General features: G+C 52.9%; 7 protein-coding genes across 7 annotated transcripts; 3 read left to right on the top strand and 4 right to left on the bottom strand.

Moving 5' to 3' along the window:
* Positions 1-187: 187 nt before the first annotated feature.
* On the top strand, positions 188-614 carry BJX68DRAFT_250029 (uncharacterized protein; the record flags this gene model as incomplete). Its single annotated transcript, XM_071042201.1, has 1 exon — positions 188-614. A coding segment is annotated over exon 1 (368 nt), but the record flags the coding sequence as incomplete, so codon positions are not given.
* An 18-nt stretch (positions 615-632) lies between these two features.
* On the top strand, positions 633-2,143 carry BJX68DRAFT_250028 (uncharacterized protein). Its single transcript, XM_071042200.1, has one exon. The coding sequence runs from the start codon at positions 675-677 to the stop codon at positions 2,037-2,039; it is 1,365 nt and encodes a 454-aa protein (XP_070892384.1). The 5' UTR covers positions 633-674; the 3' UTR covers positions 2,040-2,143.
* Positions 2,144-5,484: 3,341 nt separating this feature from the next.
* Positions 5,485-5,906, bottom strand: BJX68DRAFT_250027 (uncharacterized protein). The gene has a single exon (XM_071042199.1). It carries the CDS (start codon positions 5,900-5,902, stop codon positions 5,609-5,611), a length of 294 nt encoding a protein of 97 aa, XP_070892383.1. The 5' UTR covers positions 5,903-5,906; the 3' UTR covers positions 5,485-5,608.
* A 21-nt stretch (positions 5,907-5,927) lies between these two features.
* BJX68DRAFT_274260 (uncharacterized protein) lies at positions 5,928-8,416 on the bottom strand. The gene is made up of 4 exons (XM_071047627.1): positions 7,779-8,416; positions 7,403-7,704; positions 7,215-7,330; positions 5,928-7,163 (listed from the first exon to the last, which is right to left on the bottom strand). Exons 1-4 carry the CDS (start codon positions 8,323-8,325, stop codon positions 6,413-6,415), a joined length of 1,716 nt encoding a protein of 571 aa, XP_070892382.1. The 5' UTR covers positions 8,326-8,416; the 3' UTR covers positions 5,928-6,412.
* BJX68DRAFT_250024 (uncharacterized protein) lies at positions 8,222-8,850 on the top strand. Its single transcript, XM_071042198.1, has one exon. It carries the CDS (start codon positions 8,508-8,510, stop codon positions 8,829-8,831), a length of 324 nt encoding a protein of 107 aa, XP_070892381.1. The 5' UTR covers positions 8,222-8,507; the 3' UTR covers positions 8,832-8,850.
* Positions 8,851-8,893: 43 nt separating this feature from the next.
* Positions 8,894-10,291, bottom strand: BJX68DRAFT_250022 (bZIP transcription factor). The gene is made up of 3 exons (XM_071042197.1): positions 9,999-10,291; positions 9,640-9,936; positions 8,894-9,577 (listed from the first exon to the last, which is right to left on the bottom strand). Exons 1-3 carry the CDS (start codon positions 10,110-10,112, stop codon positions 9,140-9,142), a joined length of 849 nt encoding a protein of 282 aa, XP_070892380.1. The 5' UTR covers positions 10,113-10,291; the 3' UTR covers positions 8,894-9,139.
* Positions 10,292-13,184: 2,893 nt separating this feature from the next.
* On the bottom strand, positions 13,185-14,949 carry BJX68DRAFT_250021 (P-loop containing nucleoside triphosphate hydrolase protein). The gene has a single exon (XM_071042196.1). The coding sequence runs from the start codon at positions 14,910-14,912 to the stop codon at positions 13,203-13,205; it is 1,710 nt and encodes a 569-aa protein (XP_070892379.1). The 5' UTR covers positions 14,913-14,949; the 3' UTR covers positions 13,185-13,202.
* Between the last annotated feature and the right edge of the window lie 652 nt (positions 14,950-15,601).

Raw genomic sequence — 15,601 nt, 5'->3', positions numbered from 1 at the left:
GGATAAGCAGCGGCGCTTCCGCCCAATCACGGTGTTTCGGAAGCCTCATTCAGAGGCTACGGTCGGTGTCAAGGGCGAATTCGCATGGCAGCGTTGCTCATCTTTTCGCTTATAGTTCGTTGCGGATCCTCAGTGGAGTATTTAAGTACTTGGTTGAGTATTAATCCTGGTAATAGCAATCGGCCGGTGGAAAGTTCTTCTGTAGACATGTGTAGGGGCTCTCCGGCAGCGTGGTACTGTGTCCGAATATTTAGACCAACGCTTGAGCTCCAGTTACCGGAGACTGGGGCTGTCTGCTTTAATATCGAAGCCCTATCGCGGGGACTGCAGCTTGATGGGGACTTGGACTATCTCATGCATCCTTCAGGAACCTGGATCGCTGTATCTTATCTTGTACCTAGACAATACCGCAAGACAGCGTGGAGCAGGAGCAGTAACACTGTCCGTGGGGGCGCATTTCTTGGGAGGGGAACATGTCAATGGAAGGCGTATTCACACAACCTATATCAATTCCAATCAAATGTGCCGCTTAGGACCCGCTCGGGTACACGTACCCGAGCGGCGTCCACGGCTAAATAGATTAGAAATAAGCAGAATGCTCCGTTACTCTGGCACTGCAGCCATCGCTCCCTATTATACCTTCTACTAGAATCATTCCGCTTTTCCATATCACCATGGAGCACACATTGCTGACGGCAACGCTGACGTCCCTACGGCCGCTCGGGCACTTGGAAAAATATTCAACCACACGGAGTCACTTGGGCATCTATCTCAACGTGGGTTTAACTGCTCGGTATATGCGACCCAGCGGAGAACCGGTAAAACCGCGACTCTTCTACGCCCTTTCAAAGCTGATCCCGAAGCACCCCATCCTTTCCGCAATCCCAGTCGCCCTCGAAACCCCGAATCCTTATTTTGTCCGTCTTCCAGAGACTGCCCTTGACAAGGCTGTGACATTTGTGGAAGAGGATGCAAGTTATTCGAGTTTGGAGTGGCAGGAGGTCCTGGACAAACTCCTTGAGCAGCAACATAATCAACCCTTCGAGAGTCAACCCACCGAGGCACAGCCGTTCTGGAGAATATGCGTAATCGAGAGCAAAAATGCGCCCGAAATCTTTACGTTGGTGTTCATGTTTCATCATTCACTCATGGATACCAAGAGCGCTCTTTCGTTACATCAAGAGATTGAAGGATACATGGCTCAATATACCGAGGGCAACCGCATTGACACAGTACATAGCTCCTCAGAGGCTCTTATCCCTCCTCTCGAGGAACTCTACACTCTTCCTGTCTCGCAAGAATTTATACGATCCCAAGAGACATATAATGAGCCACCCCCCTGCCGCTGGACTGGTGCTCCCCAATTCATTCCCGTCACGACTCGCTTCTCTTCGCTATGGCTGCCTGAGACTCTCTCAAAAGAGCTCGTGATGCAGAGTAAGAAGGAACGGACATCTGTCACCGCTACGCTGCAAACGCTCATGGCGACGTCCATTTTCTCCGTTCTCCCATCAACATACACTGCACTCCAGGCGGACTGCGCCGTCTCACTAAGAAAGTTCCTCCCCAAGCCAGTCACACCTACCACGTTAGGCTGCTATGTTGGCTCGTTATCCACCACGTACTCTAGGGAGCCATCCTTCAAGTGGGACGAGGCCCGCCGCACAAAGTCCGCCATCGAACACGCCATGGCGCAAAAGGGTGCTGACATGCCCGTGGGGTATCTGGCGCGCATTCCAAATCAGCATCACTGGATTCTGCAAAAGCTGGGACGGAAGCGGATGAGCGCCTTCGAGCTATCCAACGTTGGCGCGAGTGGTACTCGTCAAGGAACATCAAGCTTCGAAATTGAGAGTATGCTATTCAGCCAAAGTGCGAGTGCTTGCAGCGCCGCGATCAAGGTTAGCGCGGTGACGGGACCTGATGGGAGATTGGCTTTGGGCTTTACCTGGCAGGAAGGAGCTATTGATAGTGACATGGTTGAACGGATTAAGGAGTTGCTCGGCGACGAGGTACAGAAACTATCTATGTCGAGATAGGTTCCCTAGACGGTATTACTGAACAGCTACAGAGCATATAAATAGTGCTAGATCAGTTCATCTTAGACGTATCCTCTTGCAATTGAACAGCCCATATTTTCCTCGTTTTTTCACAGAGTTGCAGGTCCCGCTGAGGTTGGAAACACGAAAGTTAAGACCAGTTTATTGACTTTCTATGCGGCAACGTATGGATTAGGAAACGGGCTTTTTGTCGGGACGCAAGACATTCGCGTTGAGATCTGTTTCAAGGCCGCCTAGCGTCGTTCTAGTAGTGAGGAGATTTAGGCGTACTGTGATGAGCGGACCAGAGATGCGGGCGAGCCAGTCACACCAGTAGTAGTTGTGGGGGTGTTCTGGACCAGAATTCGCTGTGCATCGTTGGAGAACTGATTGCCCACCTATTAGTTACTTTCATTCATCACGGTCCTGACCTGGGCTGCTTACAGTCTCCGCAGGCTCGTTTATGCTGGCAACCAACCAAACTCGTCCTCCACGGTGACCTGAACCACACATTGGCGCCATTGTCACACTGTATTCTGTTCACAGGCATCTACCTACTGTACCGATGCGGATGACGATTGGCTGTTGGACCAATCGCCAGGTACTGCTCTTGCTAGTAATATCTGGGCTGTGCGCAGGCGCCAAGAGGCTCACTTTACGGGCGTGGATAAGCTTGCAAAGAATGAAAACCCCGGTCTAGTCCCATGTCCTGGCCCCGGGATTCTGTGCGATGCCAATTATGCGTCCGTCAACATGCGCACGCTCTTCAACGAACCGAATTTGCCTGCCTGCCCGCCGTCATTATATTTCCAGACCCGCGCTGGGGGACTGGTAAGAGTTCTGAATTGACTGCAGACCCAGTTATTACTATTAACAATAGTCCCTTTGGTGCCCGCATGCATCCATCTGCTCCGCTGCAAACCGCACAAACGTCGTCGCTGTCGCGCGGTCGACCTGCGCCACACTTAATCCAGTCGGTTATGATCAGGCTCATGGCTATCTTTGACTCTGTATTTGCGTTGGTCGCTCAAGGCGACGCTGAATATGTGGGCCGCCAAGGTGAACTTGATCTTTCTTCTCTTTGTCTGATGGGATGAACAGTGGATGTTGCGCTCTGATAGTTTGTAGGCGGCGACGAGTTGGAGAGGCCGGTGCCCCATGTTCGGCCTTGATTCCGATCGACACAATGTCTTTGAATAGTGAACAAGTCTATCGGTCTTATATCTTGTGGCTTAGCGTACAATTAATGCCGAGAAAGTTGGGGTCTATGATGATTTATCGCCACCCCGTCATTGGCGGCCCACTTGTACAGCCTCTGGCTGCATAACGCGTTGTGGGTTCCAAGCGCTATGCCAACGATCAGGGCTATTCAGCTGCTCAGGTTTATTCTCCCCAGGTTTTACTAGTGTATACGGAGTACGGCAAGTTCCCTTCCGCTGCGATTTATGCAGGCCCGAGGCAGACTCCAATGGAAACTCAAATGCCTCTTTCAATATTGGATTCTTCTTATCAAAGGCACCCCCCTTCCCCTCTGGTTCATCTTCTACCCCACAGATTCCTTCCTTCAAACACGCCACGATGGCTGAGGCACCACCACCTTTGCAGTTCAAAGCAACCTGGATTGGCGCCAGCACGATCCTCTTCGACGACGGCGTCACCAGCGTGCTCATCGACGCTTCACCCGACCCAGCTTCATCACCATTTTCTGGAAGGTCAGCTCCGACGAGACTATTGTCACCCGCTGCCTAGAAAAGGCCGGAATCACTAATTAACTACAGGCCGTCCTTGTTGCTCACTCACACCACGACCCTGTTCTTGATTCGCCTACTATCTGCGCAAAGACCAGGGCTAAACTCGTTGGGTCCGAGTCCACGCGTCTTGTCGGCGAAGGATACGGGCTCCCACATGCCTAAAATATTATTGTTAGTGATGGTGACGTCCTCTAGTTCGGCGCCTTCTGTATTACTATCTTTGAGGGCCTGTATTCTCTCGGGGATCTCTGCCCTGGTGAATTAACAGAGCCGCTCAGCGGTCCATGTAGATATATGGCCTTTAGGATGGATAAGTGCTATTTATACCTGGTTGAGCATGGCGCTGAGCGCGTGTTTGTCTATCCTAGCGCCAACTTTGTCCCTGGCAAGTTTCTGGATCTTAAGTGTGGGACTATCTTTCTTTCTACGGGAACCCTAGGGAAACAGCCCGTCGAGTTTCGGGACCAGTACTGGGACGAGACGGTTGGGATGATGAAGCTGAAAGGGTTATCCCCATTTATTAGGATGCTTTTTGGATGCTGGTAGATAATCCTGGTCTGGTGGCGCCTCTTCCTTGGCCGTTTGACAAGTGGGCGGTGACGACCGCGTGGATGGAGGAGAGAGGCGCCGCTGCAGGTGTTGAGATATATCTGCCGAAGCTCTGGGAAGAGTTTGTTTTTGGGTAGAATGGAATATTCACTTGGATGGCAACAGGTCATGAGGGAATATTTACTATGTTGTTGGAAAATCTATCATCACATTGGTTCCGCAGAGACGCTTTTTTCTATCTTTGTACACTTGTCAACGTTTATCTCTTTTATTACCTACTAATATTCCAGGCGAACTATATCCTGCTCTTTGATACTTCATATAATTCCCTTAAGCTGAACTTATGTGGAATAAGCAAAGACTTGAACACCTCGCAGCATATATCACCAGAACACTGAGGCTAAAACAGAACGTCCGGCACCTTGCCCATATACTTCTTTCAGAACATCGGTTCAAAGGCCATATGCTCTCGGATCGGCCGCGCTGCCGAAGCCATTGGACGGAGTGGATTACAACATGCCCGGCCGCGTCTAATATCTCACTCGCAAGGTGGAAGCATACCTACCTGCCTAGTCCTTCCATATGCCAATGAGGAAGACAAAGCTCAAGACACCAAGCAGGGAATTCCGCCAATTTCCCATCTCTCCAGAAGACTGCCTGGATGGTTCTGATCGAGGCCATAACGGTCAGAACAAAAAATGTCATCTGGCAGTCATTCTTGGTTTCCCCATCACGCGTCCAGCGTGTCTCGATCGATGTTGCAAACGGGGCATGTATAAGTTTCGTACTGGAATTCTTGAAAGCTCAGCGCTCTATAAATTATAAATCTATATAGTCCACCCCTGGCGCATAAACTGCGTCGCACGCTATTTAATTCCGAACTTATCCTGCCTCTCCTCACTAGCTGGTACTGTCACTGCTCCATCCCAGCAAATCCCATCGAAACTACCCACAATTTTCTTTCTTTCTCAGGGCTATACGCATGCGGAAAATAGCCCGGAGTCCACAGTCCCACCTTTTCATCGCACGCCTTGGCAATCTGCACATCCTCAAGGTAAACCCCACCTCTTCCCTCGAGCTCCCTCAAAACATCCCCCTGCGGCGAACCCTTAAACTGCGGACATAGAGTTGCATCATCAGAGTCCCTTCTTCTTCTTCTTCTTCTTCTTCTTCTTCTTCTCGCTAATATGCTGCAGTAAACCCGTCTGGATACCTCCAGGCTGCACGCTGCACGCCCGAATCCCCTGTCCGCTGTACCGCCTGTCAATCTCATTCGCGAGCCAGAACATCGCACATATACTCTGCCCGTCCGCGGCCCATTCGTCGTACGTGCCGTTTCCGAAGTTCATGTTGTCGAACTGAACTTCCGAGTAGCGGTGGGCGATTGAGGGGGTTGGACTCCTCGTCAAGGGCAACTTGCTCCTCACAGGGTAGGTAGGAGCAACAACAGCGCCAGCAAGGAAGGCAGGACGCAGGAGCACGAAAAAGCAGGAAATGGCATGGATAGTTTGTCCCGAATTGAAGTTCGAATCCATCATTTGTGTTGCCCTCGGGGGTAGCCATGATACCTGCGTTGCCGATGAAGATCCTCAGCCGTCTCTGTCAATGACAGAACATTGTTTGCGCCAGGCGCCGACGCTATCGAGAGAGTCGGGGTCCAGTTCGAGGAGATGCACGCGCGGAGATTGGGCAATTTCCGTTCCGAGAGCGGCGTCGTGCCTTGTTGAGGTTTGCGCGCAGGAAGATGGAGTGTTGCACCTGTGGTAAAGAGCGCCCTGGCCGTCTGGACACCGGTTCCAGAGGACGCGCCTGTGATCAGGATCTTGGTGTTGGCAAGGGCATTGGTGATGTCTTGGTCCGCGATGATTTGCACCCAAGCTCCCACGGCTCACATCGCGCCAGGTTCCTCGGTGTATCTGCCCGCGAGGGCATGTATGAGCAGATACCCCGTACGCAAGACAAACATGCTCCCGGATGAGTCCGACCACAAAAGCAATGCCCGGACATGGTGTATTCAAGGACAATCGACAAAGTAACTCGCTATAACACGCTCAACGAAATCCAACACGCTCGCTAAATATGCAAAACCTGCAGCCCCACACTCGGCGCAATATACGTCTGCGCCCCGTCAAGCAACACCTCATCCCACAGATCCTCCGCCGGCGTTTCCCCAGGCTGATCCGTGTAGAAGAATTCGCCCAGCAATGCTCTAGCCTCGCTCCACTCCCGGACCCCCAGCAGCGTGGCTGTTTCCGCGAGTCGCGCGACGAACCACGGATACACAGGGTACGCTCTCGCCGCCATGCCGCCCATGAAGAGGATCCAGAAGATGAGGTCTGGTGCAAGCGCTTGGAAGAAGGGGAGCTGCTGCACGAGGCTTGCTTTCAGCGGGCCCACGAGGCGGCCCATTATGGGGAGTTTGCCCAGATGCCAGACGCGCGTGTTGAGGTAGATAAGCAAGCTCAGCCGCAGCGGTTCGTTCAGACTATCGCCTGCCGGAAAGGACAGCGAGTGGAGCTGGTGCTCCGTGCAGACGAGGAGGTCGTTATCCGTCGGCGTGCCGAGTTCCGGGTGTATGCGGGCCGATTCAAAATAGAGTATGATCCGCCGGCAGATCTCGATGGAGGCTTGGAGTTGCATGTCGATGGCGGCGAACCAGGGTCCGCTGGTGAAGCGTCTTCCGAGCGTTGTGAGGGTGAGAGGGGGCTCGTAGGCTTGGTCGAGGGATAGGACGTTGGATTCGTGGATGATTCCGCTGCGGAAGCGTGGCGACATGGGGAAGATTGGGCGGGATTGGCGGACGGAGGCGCCTTTGACATCGCATCTATGTTTTGTTAGAGGAAAGGGTGAAGGGGTGGATTAGGGCTGGACGTACTGGTATAGTCTGGACAGGGTCATGTGTGCTAGGGAGTCGAGACCACCGATTAGGTCCACGAGGCGTTTAAGACCCTTCAGATGTGCTTCGACGGCCTCAAGGTTTGCCATGCTAGCCTAGCTCAAGTGTCAGTGTCGTGGACCGCTGTTTCTGTTTTCTGTTTTTTTGTCAAAGCAAGGAATGCAAACCTCAATTGTGATAAAGCACGCAATAGTGATTATTGTCGGTTGAGTCACTGCCCTCTTCGGGTCCTGTAGCAGATTATTCAAATGCTTGAGAGCATTGCCTTGAAGCCGCCAAGAGTCCTTGGTGTGAAACTCGGTGCGTTCAGCAGAAACCCCATTTTTCGATCCAAGGACTGTGAGATGCTTGGCACTAAAGTATAGGAGTATATTGAGCAATGCTGGTATCGTAATTGCATTCTTCCAAAGGAAGACACCCATCGATAACCCGTTGAGCGGGTATGCAGCCGCAGTACCGTGGATCCTAACTGGTAGTAGGGTTAGTTCGGGACATCCAATCTGCTGCTGAGAAGTTAGGGCACGGGAGCAGATCGCCACATACAGTAATCCAGATACATGTGCATCGTACTCGTCATGTCTATCGAGTAGCAATTGAACGGGTCCATGAAACCCTGACTCAGATACGGCATCAACGACCAGGCCTCGGCCATGGCAATCGCCTCTTCCGGGCTTGGACGAGTAATATCCTCTTCCTGACCCTCTTGCCCATCCTCAATAGCACGCTGTATAGTTCCGGTTCTTTCCAGCGCCAAACTGGGCTTCGGCGGCGCTGCTGCAGGTGGCGGCTTCGTAGCCTTCAGCCGCTCTATCGACGCCTTCTTCCTCTCCTCGTGGATCTTCTTGACAACAAACGCCTGTTTCTGCTTTCGCACCGTCGATCCTTTCCCGTCGTCGGCCTGGGAGTCAATCCACAGGAAGGTCTTGCTTTTCGCCTCCGTGCGGGCGGCTTTCGTTCTGTGTGGGAGGGGCAGCGTCTGCGTCGGCGAGGACGAGGAGGAGTAGGATACGGCCGACTCTGGCGATGAAGGGTCCGATGCTGTCGACCAGCCGGACGGGGAACTTGATTCTGAGCTCACTATGGGCGCCATGCTCGCTGGACTGTCTGAATAGGGCACAATGCTCTCAATATCGCTCTCCTCCAAGTGCAGGCGACGTTTTCGACGCTTGTCCCTCAATCATCCATCGGCGCCCCATCACGTGATATCGAGTAGCAAATCAGGGCGTTTCGGCGGATTGCTTTGTCAGAAATTGCTAAGTTTAAATTAGCTGGATGCACCAGTCCTGTTCGAGGGTGTGCAGGCTCAAAGCTGAGAGGTCCGGGAGGGATTTCGTGGAGTCGGCTGGATTCTGCCTCGCTGTGGTTGTTCTGGCTTCCAAGTCGTGTTGTCGAGAACCCGAGAGTCTTGATCGTTGCGATAGCCCTAACAATAATGTGAGTAAAGAATCAGTATCCTCAGCACGACAGTATAGGCAGTGCCTCCCTCTCCCTTGGTTCTCCTACCCTTTGCTTTGGGGGTCGAGTTGGAGTCGTCGCCGCGTGTCCCCCCCGGTGAACTGCGCCATGGGTTATTCAGCAATGACTGTACACCACTAGTGTGAAACATGCACAGATAGGGAAAAAGTGATACCGCACTTTGAGCGCCAGCGATCAATTGTATTGGCTCCTGGTAGAAGAGTGAGGGGTCGAATATGTCATCGCCCTAATTAAGTACATGTCGTAACAGTGGATTGACAAAAGAGACTTTTTTTCGCTTCGCTCAGGCAGACGCCGAGAAGGGCTGGAAGGGGAAAAAGAAAGAAAGAAAAAAAAACAAATAGGAGAGAAAGAGTCTATATCGCTAAAGCGCAGCAGCAAGAATGGACAGCAACAACAACAGCAGAGGAGATCATATCAGGAGGCGATCATCGCTGCGAAGGGTTGTGTGGCGTTGTTGTTGACTGTGTCGGGACGACGAGAGCGTGCAGGCAGCCGAGCAATTCGTCCAATGGGGCAGGCGCACTGGCGGCAGGTGCTGACTCGGGGGTGACTGAGCCAGAGCCAGAAGAGAGTCCGAGAGAGTCGCCAGCGAGCAGGGTCGCGAGAGACTGGGCGCCGTTTGGTCGTTGCAGGAGACCAACCATGAGGCGCCATCGCTTGCGGAGGTCTTCGATTTCACCCTTCAGGCTCTCCTTCTCTCGGAGGAGTTGCGAGGCCTCGTCACACTTGTGGCGGAATTCCTCGGAAAGCTCCTTGTGCTGCTTCTCGAGGTTGACGGCCTTTTGCTCGAGGGACTGCTGGCGCTCTTCCTTGCGCTCGCGGAATCGCCGCTGCGCTTGGCGGTTTTGCATTCGGCGCTTGACCTGTTTGGTACCAGGTTAGCGTCTTGGGTCAGGGATTAGAGAGGATGAGAGACTCGTCGTACACTTTGAGTGGTATGCTTTGGCATTGTCGGGTCAGCAGAGTATGATTGCGAGCCGTCACTGTCATGCTGAGAGTCACAGTCGGAGAGGAGTGTGGGCGTGACAGGAGAAGAGCTCGCGCTCGGGAAAGTGGGGCTCTGGTTGAGCATTTGCGAGGCACTGGTTGGTTGTGGCATCTTGCCAAAGTTGGTCTCGATGTGCATGAGTGGCTGGATGTGGTTGTTGGTGGTGGTGGCGTGGGCGTTGTCTGGATAAGCAGCGGAAAACAGGTCAAAGTCTTGATAACCGCTCATGTTGTTCTGCGAGAACGAGTCAGCGCGATGCCCTCAGTTAAGTACCTGCTCCCCGCGGTTGAACTTACTAATCGGTCTCGGAAATACAATGGCGCCTCGCTGTCGGGGTCCAATGGCATGATGAGGGGGAGCGACTGGAAGTAGCTGGGGCTTGTTGGTTGGGAGTAGGAGTAGGCGTCCATTGTATATTGATGTGGTTGCTGCTGCGGTGGCGGATCTTGATAAGATGAGATGAAGATCGATCGTGAGCGACGAGCTGAGCTGCTGTGAGAAGCTTGGCTTGAGTGATGCTGTTGATGATTCTTCCTCTCCACCGGGGTGAGTGGCGACTCTTAAATCTCATGAGGCGATTCAACCATCCATCCCAGCGTCGCAGCATCCTCACTCGGCAGCGAAAGGATGCAAGAGCTGGTAGCGCCTGTTTGGGAATAGTGCAGCCCTGCACCGGAAGCTTCTTCTGCTGCTCTGTGACCTCATCCACAAACGAGACAGCACTTTGGTAGCCCCCGAAAGGGGAAAGCGCCAGAATCGAGGTCAGGCACGGGGATCCACATTGAATCTCGACTCTGCCCGTTGAGAGGGAAGAACTGAAGAAGGGGCATCGATCGTGCCCGGACTTCTGATTTCCACCCAATGAGACGGCAAGTTTGGTTTGTCCTTGAAGGGATTAGCAACTGCTGCCCAGGTGGGAGCCAATGACAGCAGGCAGTGTGAAACCCTTATTGGGGATAGCCCCTGCTGACTGTCACTCTAAAGTGGATCTTTTCGGTGACAAGTAATTCCTGACTAAGTTCAATAATCACCCCACTCGATATTCGACCTGGCAAGGAAATTGATTCCAGCCGCCCTGATACTCGAATTGGTGCAATCGTCGAGCCTCCTGACGGCACCTGCCGAAGATCTTGGTGTTGCACTCAGCTCTCGTTGAGGGATTGGCCGTCACGCAAATATTTTCCCACCAATCCTTGCACGCGTCGTGGACTTGGTCATTGTCACTAAACCCATTACAGTCAAACCAACTCTCCTTTGCTCAAAGCTGTCCTGAAGAATTTATCATGTATCCACACTATAAGCTCGCGGGCGGTTCGGATGTTAATCTTCAAGGAAATCATCAAGCTGTCACTGTAGCTGCCATCTGCTCCGTGAAGCCAACAGACCTTCCTGCTCTGACCACAGTTTCCACCTGCCACATAACTGGTAAACGGTCTCCATCGACCTAGCTAGAGCAATATTCGCCCGCCTCTTAGTCACAGACTGACAGTTCCTCTGGCCCATTATTCACCTGCCATCTGTAGATAATAGATCTTGGCATCGACAGAGTCCAGACCGCCCAACCGGCCAACAAGATGGATCCTTTCTCCTCCAAACCCACCATTCCCAAATAGGGTCTACCAGACTCTCATGGCACTTGCACTTAGTTCTGGGCACTCCGCTATGGAGAACGGATTCTTTCTCCCTCGCTTTTCACAAGCCCACTATTCCCTATCAGGGCATATCAACTTAGTCCAGCTAGGCTGTAGCCGCTCAGCCTGCCACTTGGCACATGCACGATCCCACCACCGTGACCACCCGGGCAACACTGTGGACCGTGCTAGACGTCTCCATAGAAGCCGTGGAAGGATTCGAATGTTCCATGGCTAAACCCTTTCGAGGTTTACCAACTCGCTTTCTGAGTGGTTGGACGGTGCATATTGGGTCCACATGAAGGATTCCTCCAACCGCCAGCGCTTCTTGTAATTTCCGGAGCTGTTTTTCCGACTTCAGGCTCTTCTCGCAGCGTTGCAGCCGCACTCTTGGTGCTACCTTGCTACGGTGACATGCTTTGTTTTAGTATCCTACGCTAGTGGGGCACTATGAGTTTGTCAGTGATGAGATTTTCTGCTCTATCTAGACGACTGATCGACGGGTGCATCGCTGGTAGCGTGATCGCCCGGCACAACGTGCGTGCTCTATGTGGTCCTGAGGGTCTGGAATTCTCTACACCATAGCGGGCGGTGCTCACGACTATGACGACAACTATCTAGAGCTTATCTCAACACAGAGGTTCTCATAAACAGGCCAACCGACGAACCGGTACGGATCTGGATACAAGAGAGTCAATCGTCCTCGTCGAGAAGCAAAATAGCCCACCCATCACCCGCTTCAAACACTCGAACACGCTGTAGATCATAAATCTGCTCATATTCATTCATAATGGCCTACTCAATCCTCAACAGGAGGTGAATGACGACCATACAACAATTATCAGTCTCTGCTAGATAGACGGTGAAGAGATTTCGGCTTTGTTAAGCATCACATATCACCGGGAGTACGTCGCCCGCTCTAGGCCTTGGGTACAAGCTTTTGGCTAAATGCTTGCTATCAGTCCAGGTTACATGGGCTGTGCACACTGCAGAATTTGCCACCTAGTTCCTGCACAGCCCGTCTTATCTATCCCTCTATACTTTTTTCGAGACGGAAGCAATCGCTCGTAGACTTGTCTTGCTGTAGTCCGGGGAGATCTGGAAGTGACTACGAACTTGCTTATCTTTAATAATCTGGATCAGATTGCAAGAAACTTCGAAAGAAGCATTTGTGGTTGATATGTCAGGGTTTGTTGGTTCAAGATTGGGTGTGGGCATAGGACGTGTTGCTTCCCCCGATATATATCTTGGTGCAGGGGCCCTGACTTGGCCACTTCTTTGCTACTGAAGGGACCCAAAGGGTCCGTTTGTATTCCATCTCCAGAAAGCTACAGTCTTTCAAAAACACATAAGTTGCCCCCTTATATCAAGGGGAAATGCTTGATTCTCTACATACGGAACTGCGGAGGCGGATCTGTTGTGGAGGATCAGCACGTGACCTCGCCTCGCACGCTTATGGTGCCTCAGGCACCTACGTCAACACCTTATCTCGTTAGCTCCTACTTTTTTTCACCTATTAGATAGTCGGTGCTATCTCTACCGAGGGAGTGGTGTCGGACCTTCGGGCATTCGAGTTCCGCGCTGACAAGCGCCTAGAGTTGATTTAAACCCCCAATTCGCAAACCTTTGTGGGCAGTAAACCATCACGTCTAGGCTTACCTGCGGGCTTGGAAGTGTCCACCCATGTGTTCGGGATAGCCGTCCCATTACTTGTTGGTTGAGGCCGTAAGTCTGTCGGGTGGGTTCTGGTCGCAGACAACACCATGTGGTAGCAAGGGTTTGCTCTGGGTATGTGCAGCTGTCTGTTTACAGGTCTTCCAAGTACCATATTGTGTTATATCCATAAGCTTTTGACGATCTAATCCAATACTAGCCGTCCATAGACTTGGTCTCGTCCATCTCCTCCACCCACTCACCGACCTTTTCGCAAGCTTCGTGCGGCTGCCGCTTATACCGCAACAGGAAGCCCTGCACCTCTGCGACACTGAATCTGCCTTGGGGTATGCGCTTAGAGAAGCTATCCGCCAGAGCCTCCAGCTCGGCCCCTGTCGGTAGGTTTCCCTTGTTTTGCACTTCTATCTTCTCGTTATCTTTTTCAGTCTCAAGTGGCGACTCCGACAATCCCACATCAAGCGGCGTATCGCGGTAGATGCTTAGGAACAAACTCCTGAGCTCCTCATGGCTCGGCAGCTCAAACCGAATATGCAGGTCCACACGGCCCGGTCGGATGAGCGCGCGGTCGAGATCCTGTGGGTTGTTGGTGGTCATGATGAGGATGCGGCCTTCGTGGGCGGCGACGCCGTTAATGGCGTTCAGGAGGCCGGCGAGAGAAATTGCTGGTACGGTTTGCGAGGAGAGGGTGTTTAGAAGCGCTCGGTCTCGTTCTCTGTCGTGGTCTCTGTCTCTCGCTTTCTCTCTGTCACCCTCTCCTCTCTCCCCACGATCCCGATCTCGATCATGGCGTTCCCTCGTGCGTTGCACATTCGCCGTCTCCTCCCTCTTCAGTCCCGCCCCATCCATATCCTCCAACAACACCACACACCTCGCCGGCACCTCCGAAAACAACCTCATAAAGTGCGGCTCCGTCATCGTTGGATCCTTCAAACTCAAGACATAGATATCCAGCCCAAACACCCCCGCAACCGCTGACGCAAGACTTGTCTTGCCCGTCCCCGGCGGGCCCGAGAACAGGTACCCGCGCCGATAGGGGATCCCATGGTTCGCGTACCACCGCCGCGTCGCCGGGTGCAGGTACTCGTTGATATCACGCAGGATCCTCTCCTTCTTGCTCCGCTGCAGGATGACCGTTGCGATGTCCCGTGGCGGACGTGATGCGACCGCCGACCAGCGGAGCATCTCCCGGTTCCCGGGGCGGGTGCGGTAGATGGTCAGGCTGGAGACTGCGACTCGGCGGGCGTGTGCACGGGCTTCGTCTAGCAGCTCCTTCAGCGGGGCCAGTGAAAGGCTCAAGCATTGTAGTGTGAGCTGCGGGCTGCTCTCGATCAACCCGGAGCTGGATCCCTGTCCGGCTCGGCCAAGATTCTCGGGGCTCGACGGGCTATGCTTAAAGTAGATCCACCGCGACCTGAAGCGGAACAGCCGCGACCCCTGAAACGGCTTCAGTTCGATGACGGATGTGTCGTCCGCCTCGCGGTAGTTCATCAGGTGCCCGCTCTCCATTTTCGGTGGCGGCGGCGGTGGGGGTGGTCCCCAACCACCTTTTTCCATCTTCTTCCCCCACTTGGCCCTTTCAGGACCGCCCATAACCGCATGGATATCCCGATTCTCCGTTTCGGCCAGCACGCTGAGGAAATTCCGCTCGGCAAAGACGGTATCATTCAGCCACCGCACCACATCCGCATACAGCGGATCCTCAGATTGCACGACGACTGTCGCCAGACAGCTCTTCTCCGCGTATCTGTACAGCACATTTCCCACGGAGCGCAGTGAGGTGACTAGCCCGAGAAGCAGCAGGCCGAGGTTGATCCACGGCATCGGGTCGAAGTTGAGCGTGCTCCGGACGTGCTCGAGCAGCGGGGCTATAGGCCCCGCGCTCAAGGATATTGGAGCTGAGCGCATCCCTTAGTTGAGTCTAGATGCTTTCGGGGATGTGTTGTAAATACTGTAGATTGTGGGGGTGGGGTGAGATGAGCTGCTGTAGTTATGCAAAGAGCTTAGTAAGCGGGTGTTTTAGGCGTCAGCATGACGCCGCTTTTCTGGTAGGCAGCAATCAGCAGGGATATGGAAAGCTTGTCGCAGATCTATTGTCTAGATGGTGGGGTGGATATTCTCTTACATCCATCCTACAACCTATCCATAATATCCTGCGGAGCTCCCAATGCCAGCGCATACCGGACGCACAGCCTGCTGCTCTTGCAGACAGACATACATATCCTATGGAAGCACCTTACTGCGGAACCTCGCTGGTCTAGGCAAAAAGATTGTCATGGTGACTGAGGGCCCGGCGGGATGCTCAGGAGTGGACGATTGCTCATTTGGGCATTGCCCCTTATCTTGACTGCCTTGTGACCACAAACAAGTTCGGGGCCACGAAGACGACGGGCTTGTTCTCTCTGGTTCTGACGCACCTGGAGATATCGCGTATATTGGCGACAACTTGAAACGGGATATTGAACCTGCTGCTGAAGAGGGTATTAATTGAGAGCAAGCAGATTGATTGGTGGATCAGTACCTTGTAAGCCAGGTTACTAATATTTATTTAGTTAACTTAACTAGTTAATTAACTTAGTTATCCATGGTTGATGATT

This window comes from Aspergillus pseudodeflectus, assembly GCF_044049435.1.
Source record: "Aspergillus pseudodeflectus strain CBS 756.74 chromosome Unknown BJX68scaffold_103, whole genome shotgun sequence".
NCBI lineage: Eukaryota > Fungi > Ascomycota > Eurotiomycetes > Eurotiales > Aspergillaceae > Aspergillus > Aspergillus pseudodeflectus.
The sequence above is the reverse complement of the archived record's forward strand: the minus strand, read 5'-3'. Positions and strand labels throughout refer to the sequence as shown.

Excerpts from the sequence above, each read along its gene's own strand:
- BJX68DRAFT_250028 (XM_071042200.1), top strand. The coding sequence starts at position 675 with ATGGAGCACACATTGCTGACGGCAACGCTGACGTCCCTACGGCCGCTC.
- BJX68DRAFT_250027 (XM_071042199.1), bottom strand. The coding sequence starts at position 5,902 with ATGGCTACCCCCGAGGGCAACACAAATGATGGATTCGAACTTCAATTC.
- BJX68DRAFT_274260 (XM_071047627.1), bottom strand. The coding sequence starts at position 8,325 with ATGGCGCCCATAGTGAGCTCAGAATCAAGTTCCCCGTCCGGCTGGTCG. Across the intron at positions 7,705-7,778 it reads GCACATGTATCTGGATTACT|TTAGGATCCACGGTACTGCG; the intron begins GTATGTGGCGAT and ends CCCTACTACCAG. Across the intron at positions 7,331-7,402 it reads CGTGCTTTATCACAATTGAG|GCTAGCATGGCAAACCTTGA; the intron begins GTTTGCATTCCT and ends CACTTGAGCTAG.
- BJX68DRAFT_250024 (XM_071042198.1), top strand. The coding sequence starts at position 8,508 with ATGCACCAGTCCTGTTCGAGGGTGTGCAGGCTCAAAGCTGAGAGGTCC.
- BJX68DRAFT_250022 (XM_071042197.1), bottom strand. The coding sequence starts at position 10,112 with ATGGACGCCTACTCCTACTCCCAACCAACAAGCCCCAGCTACTTCCAG. Across the intron at positions 9,937-9,998 it reads TGTATTTCCGAGACCGATTA|AACAACATGAGCGGTTATCA; the intron begins GTAAGTTCAACC and ends TCGTTCTCGCAG. Across the intron at positions 9,578-9,639 it reads CAAAGCATACCACTCAAAGT|GTCAAGCGCCGAATGCAAAA; the intron begins GTACGACGAGTC and ends GGTACCAAACAG.
- BJX68DRAFT_250021 (XM_071042196.1), bottom strand. The coding sequence starts at position 14,912 with ATGCGCTCAGCTCCAATATCCTTGAGCGCGGGGCCTATAGCCCCGCTG.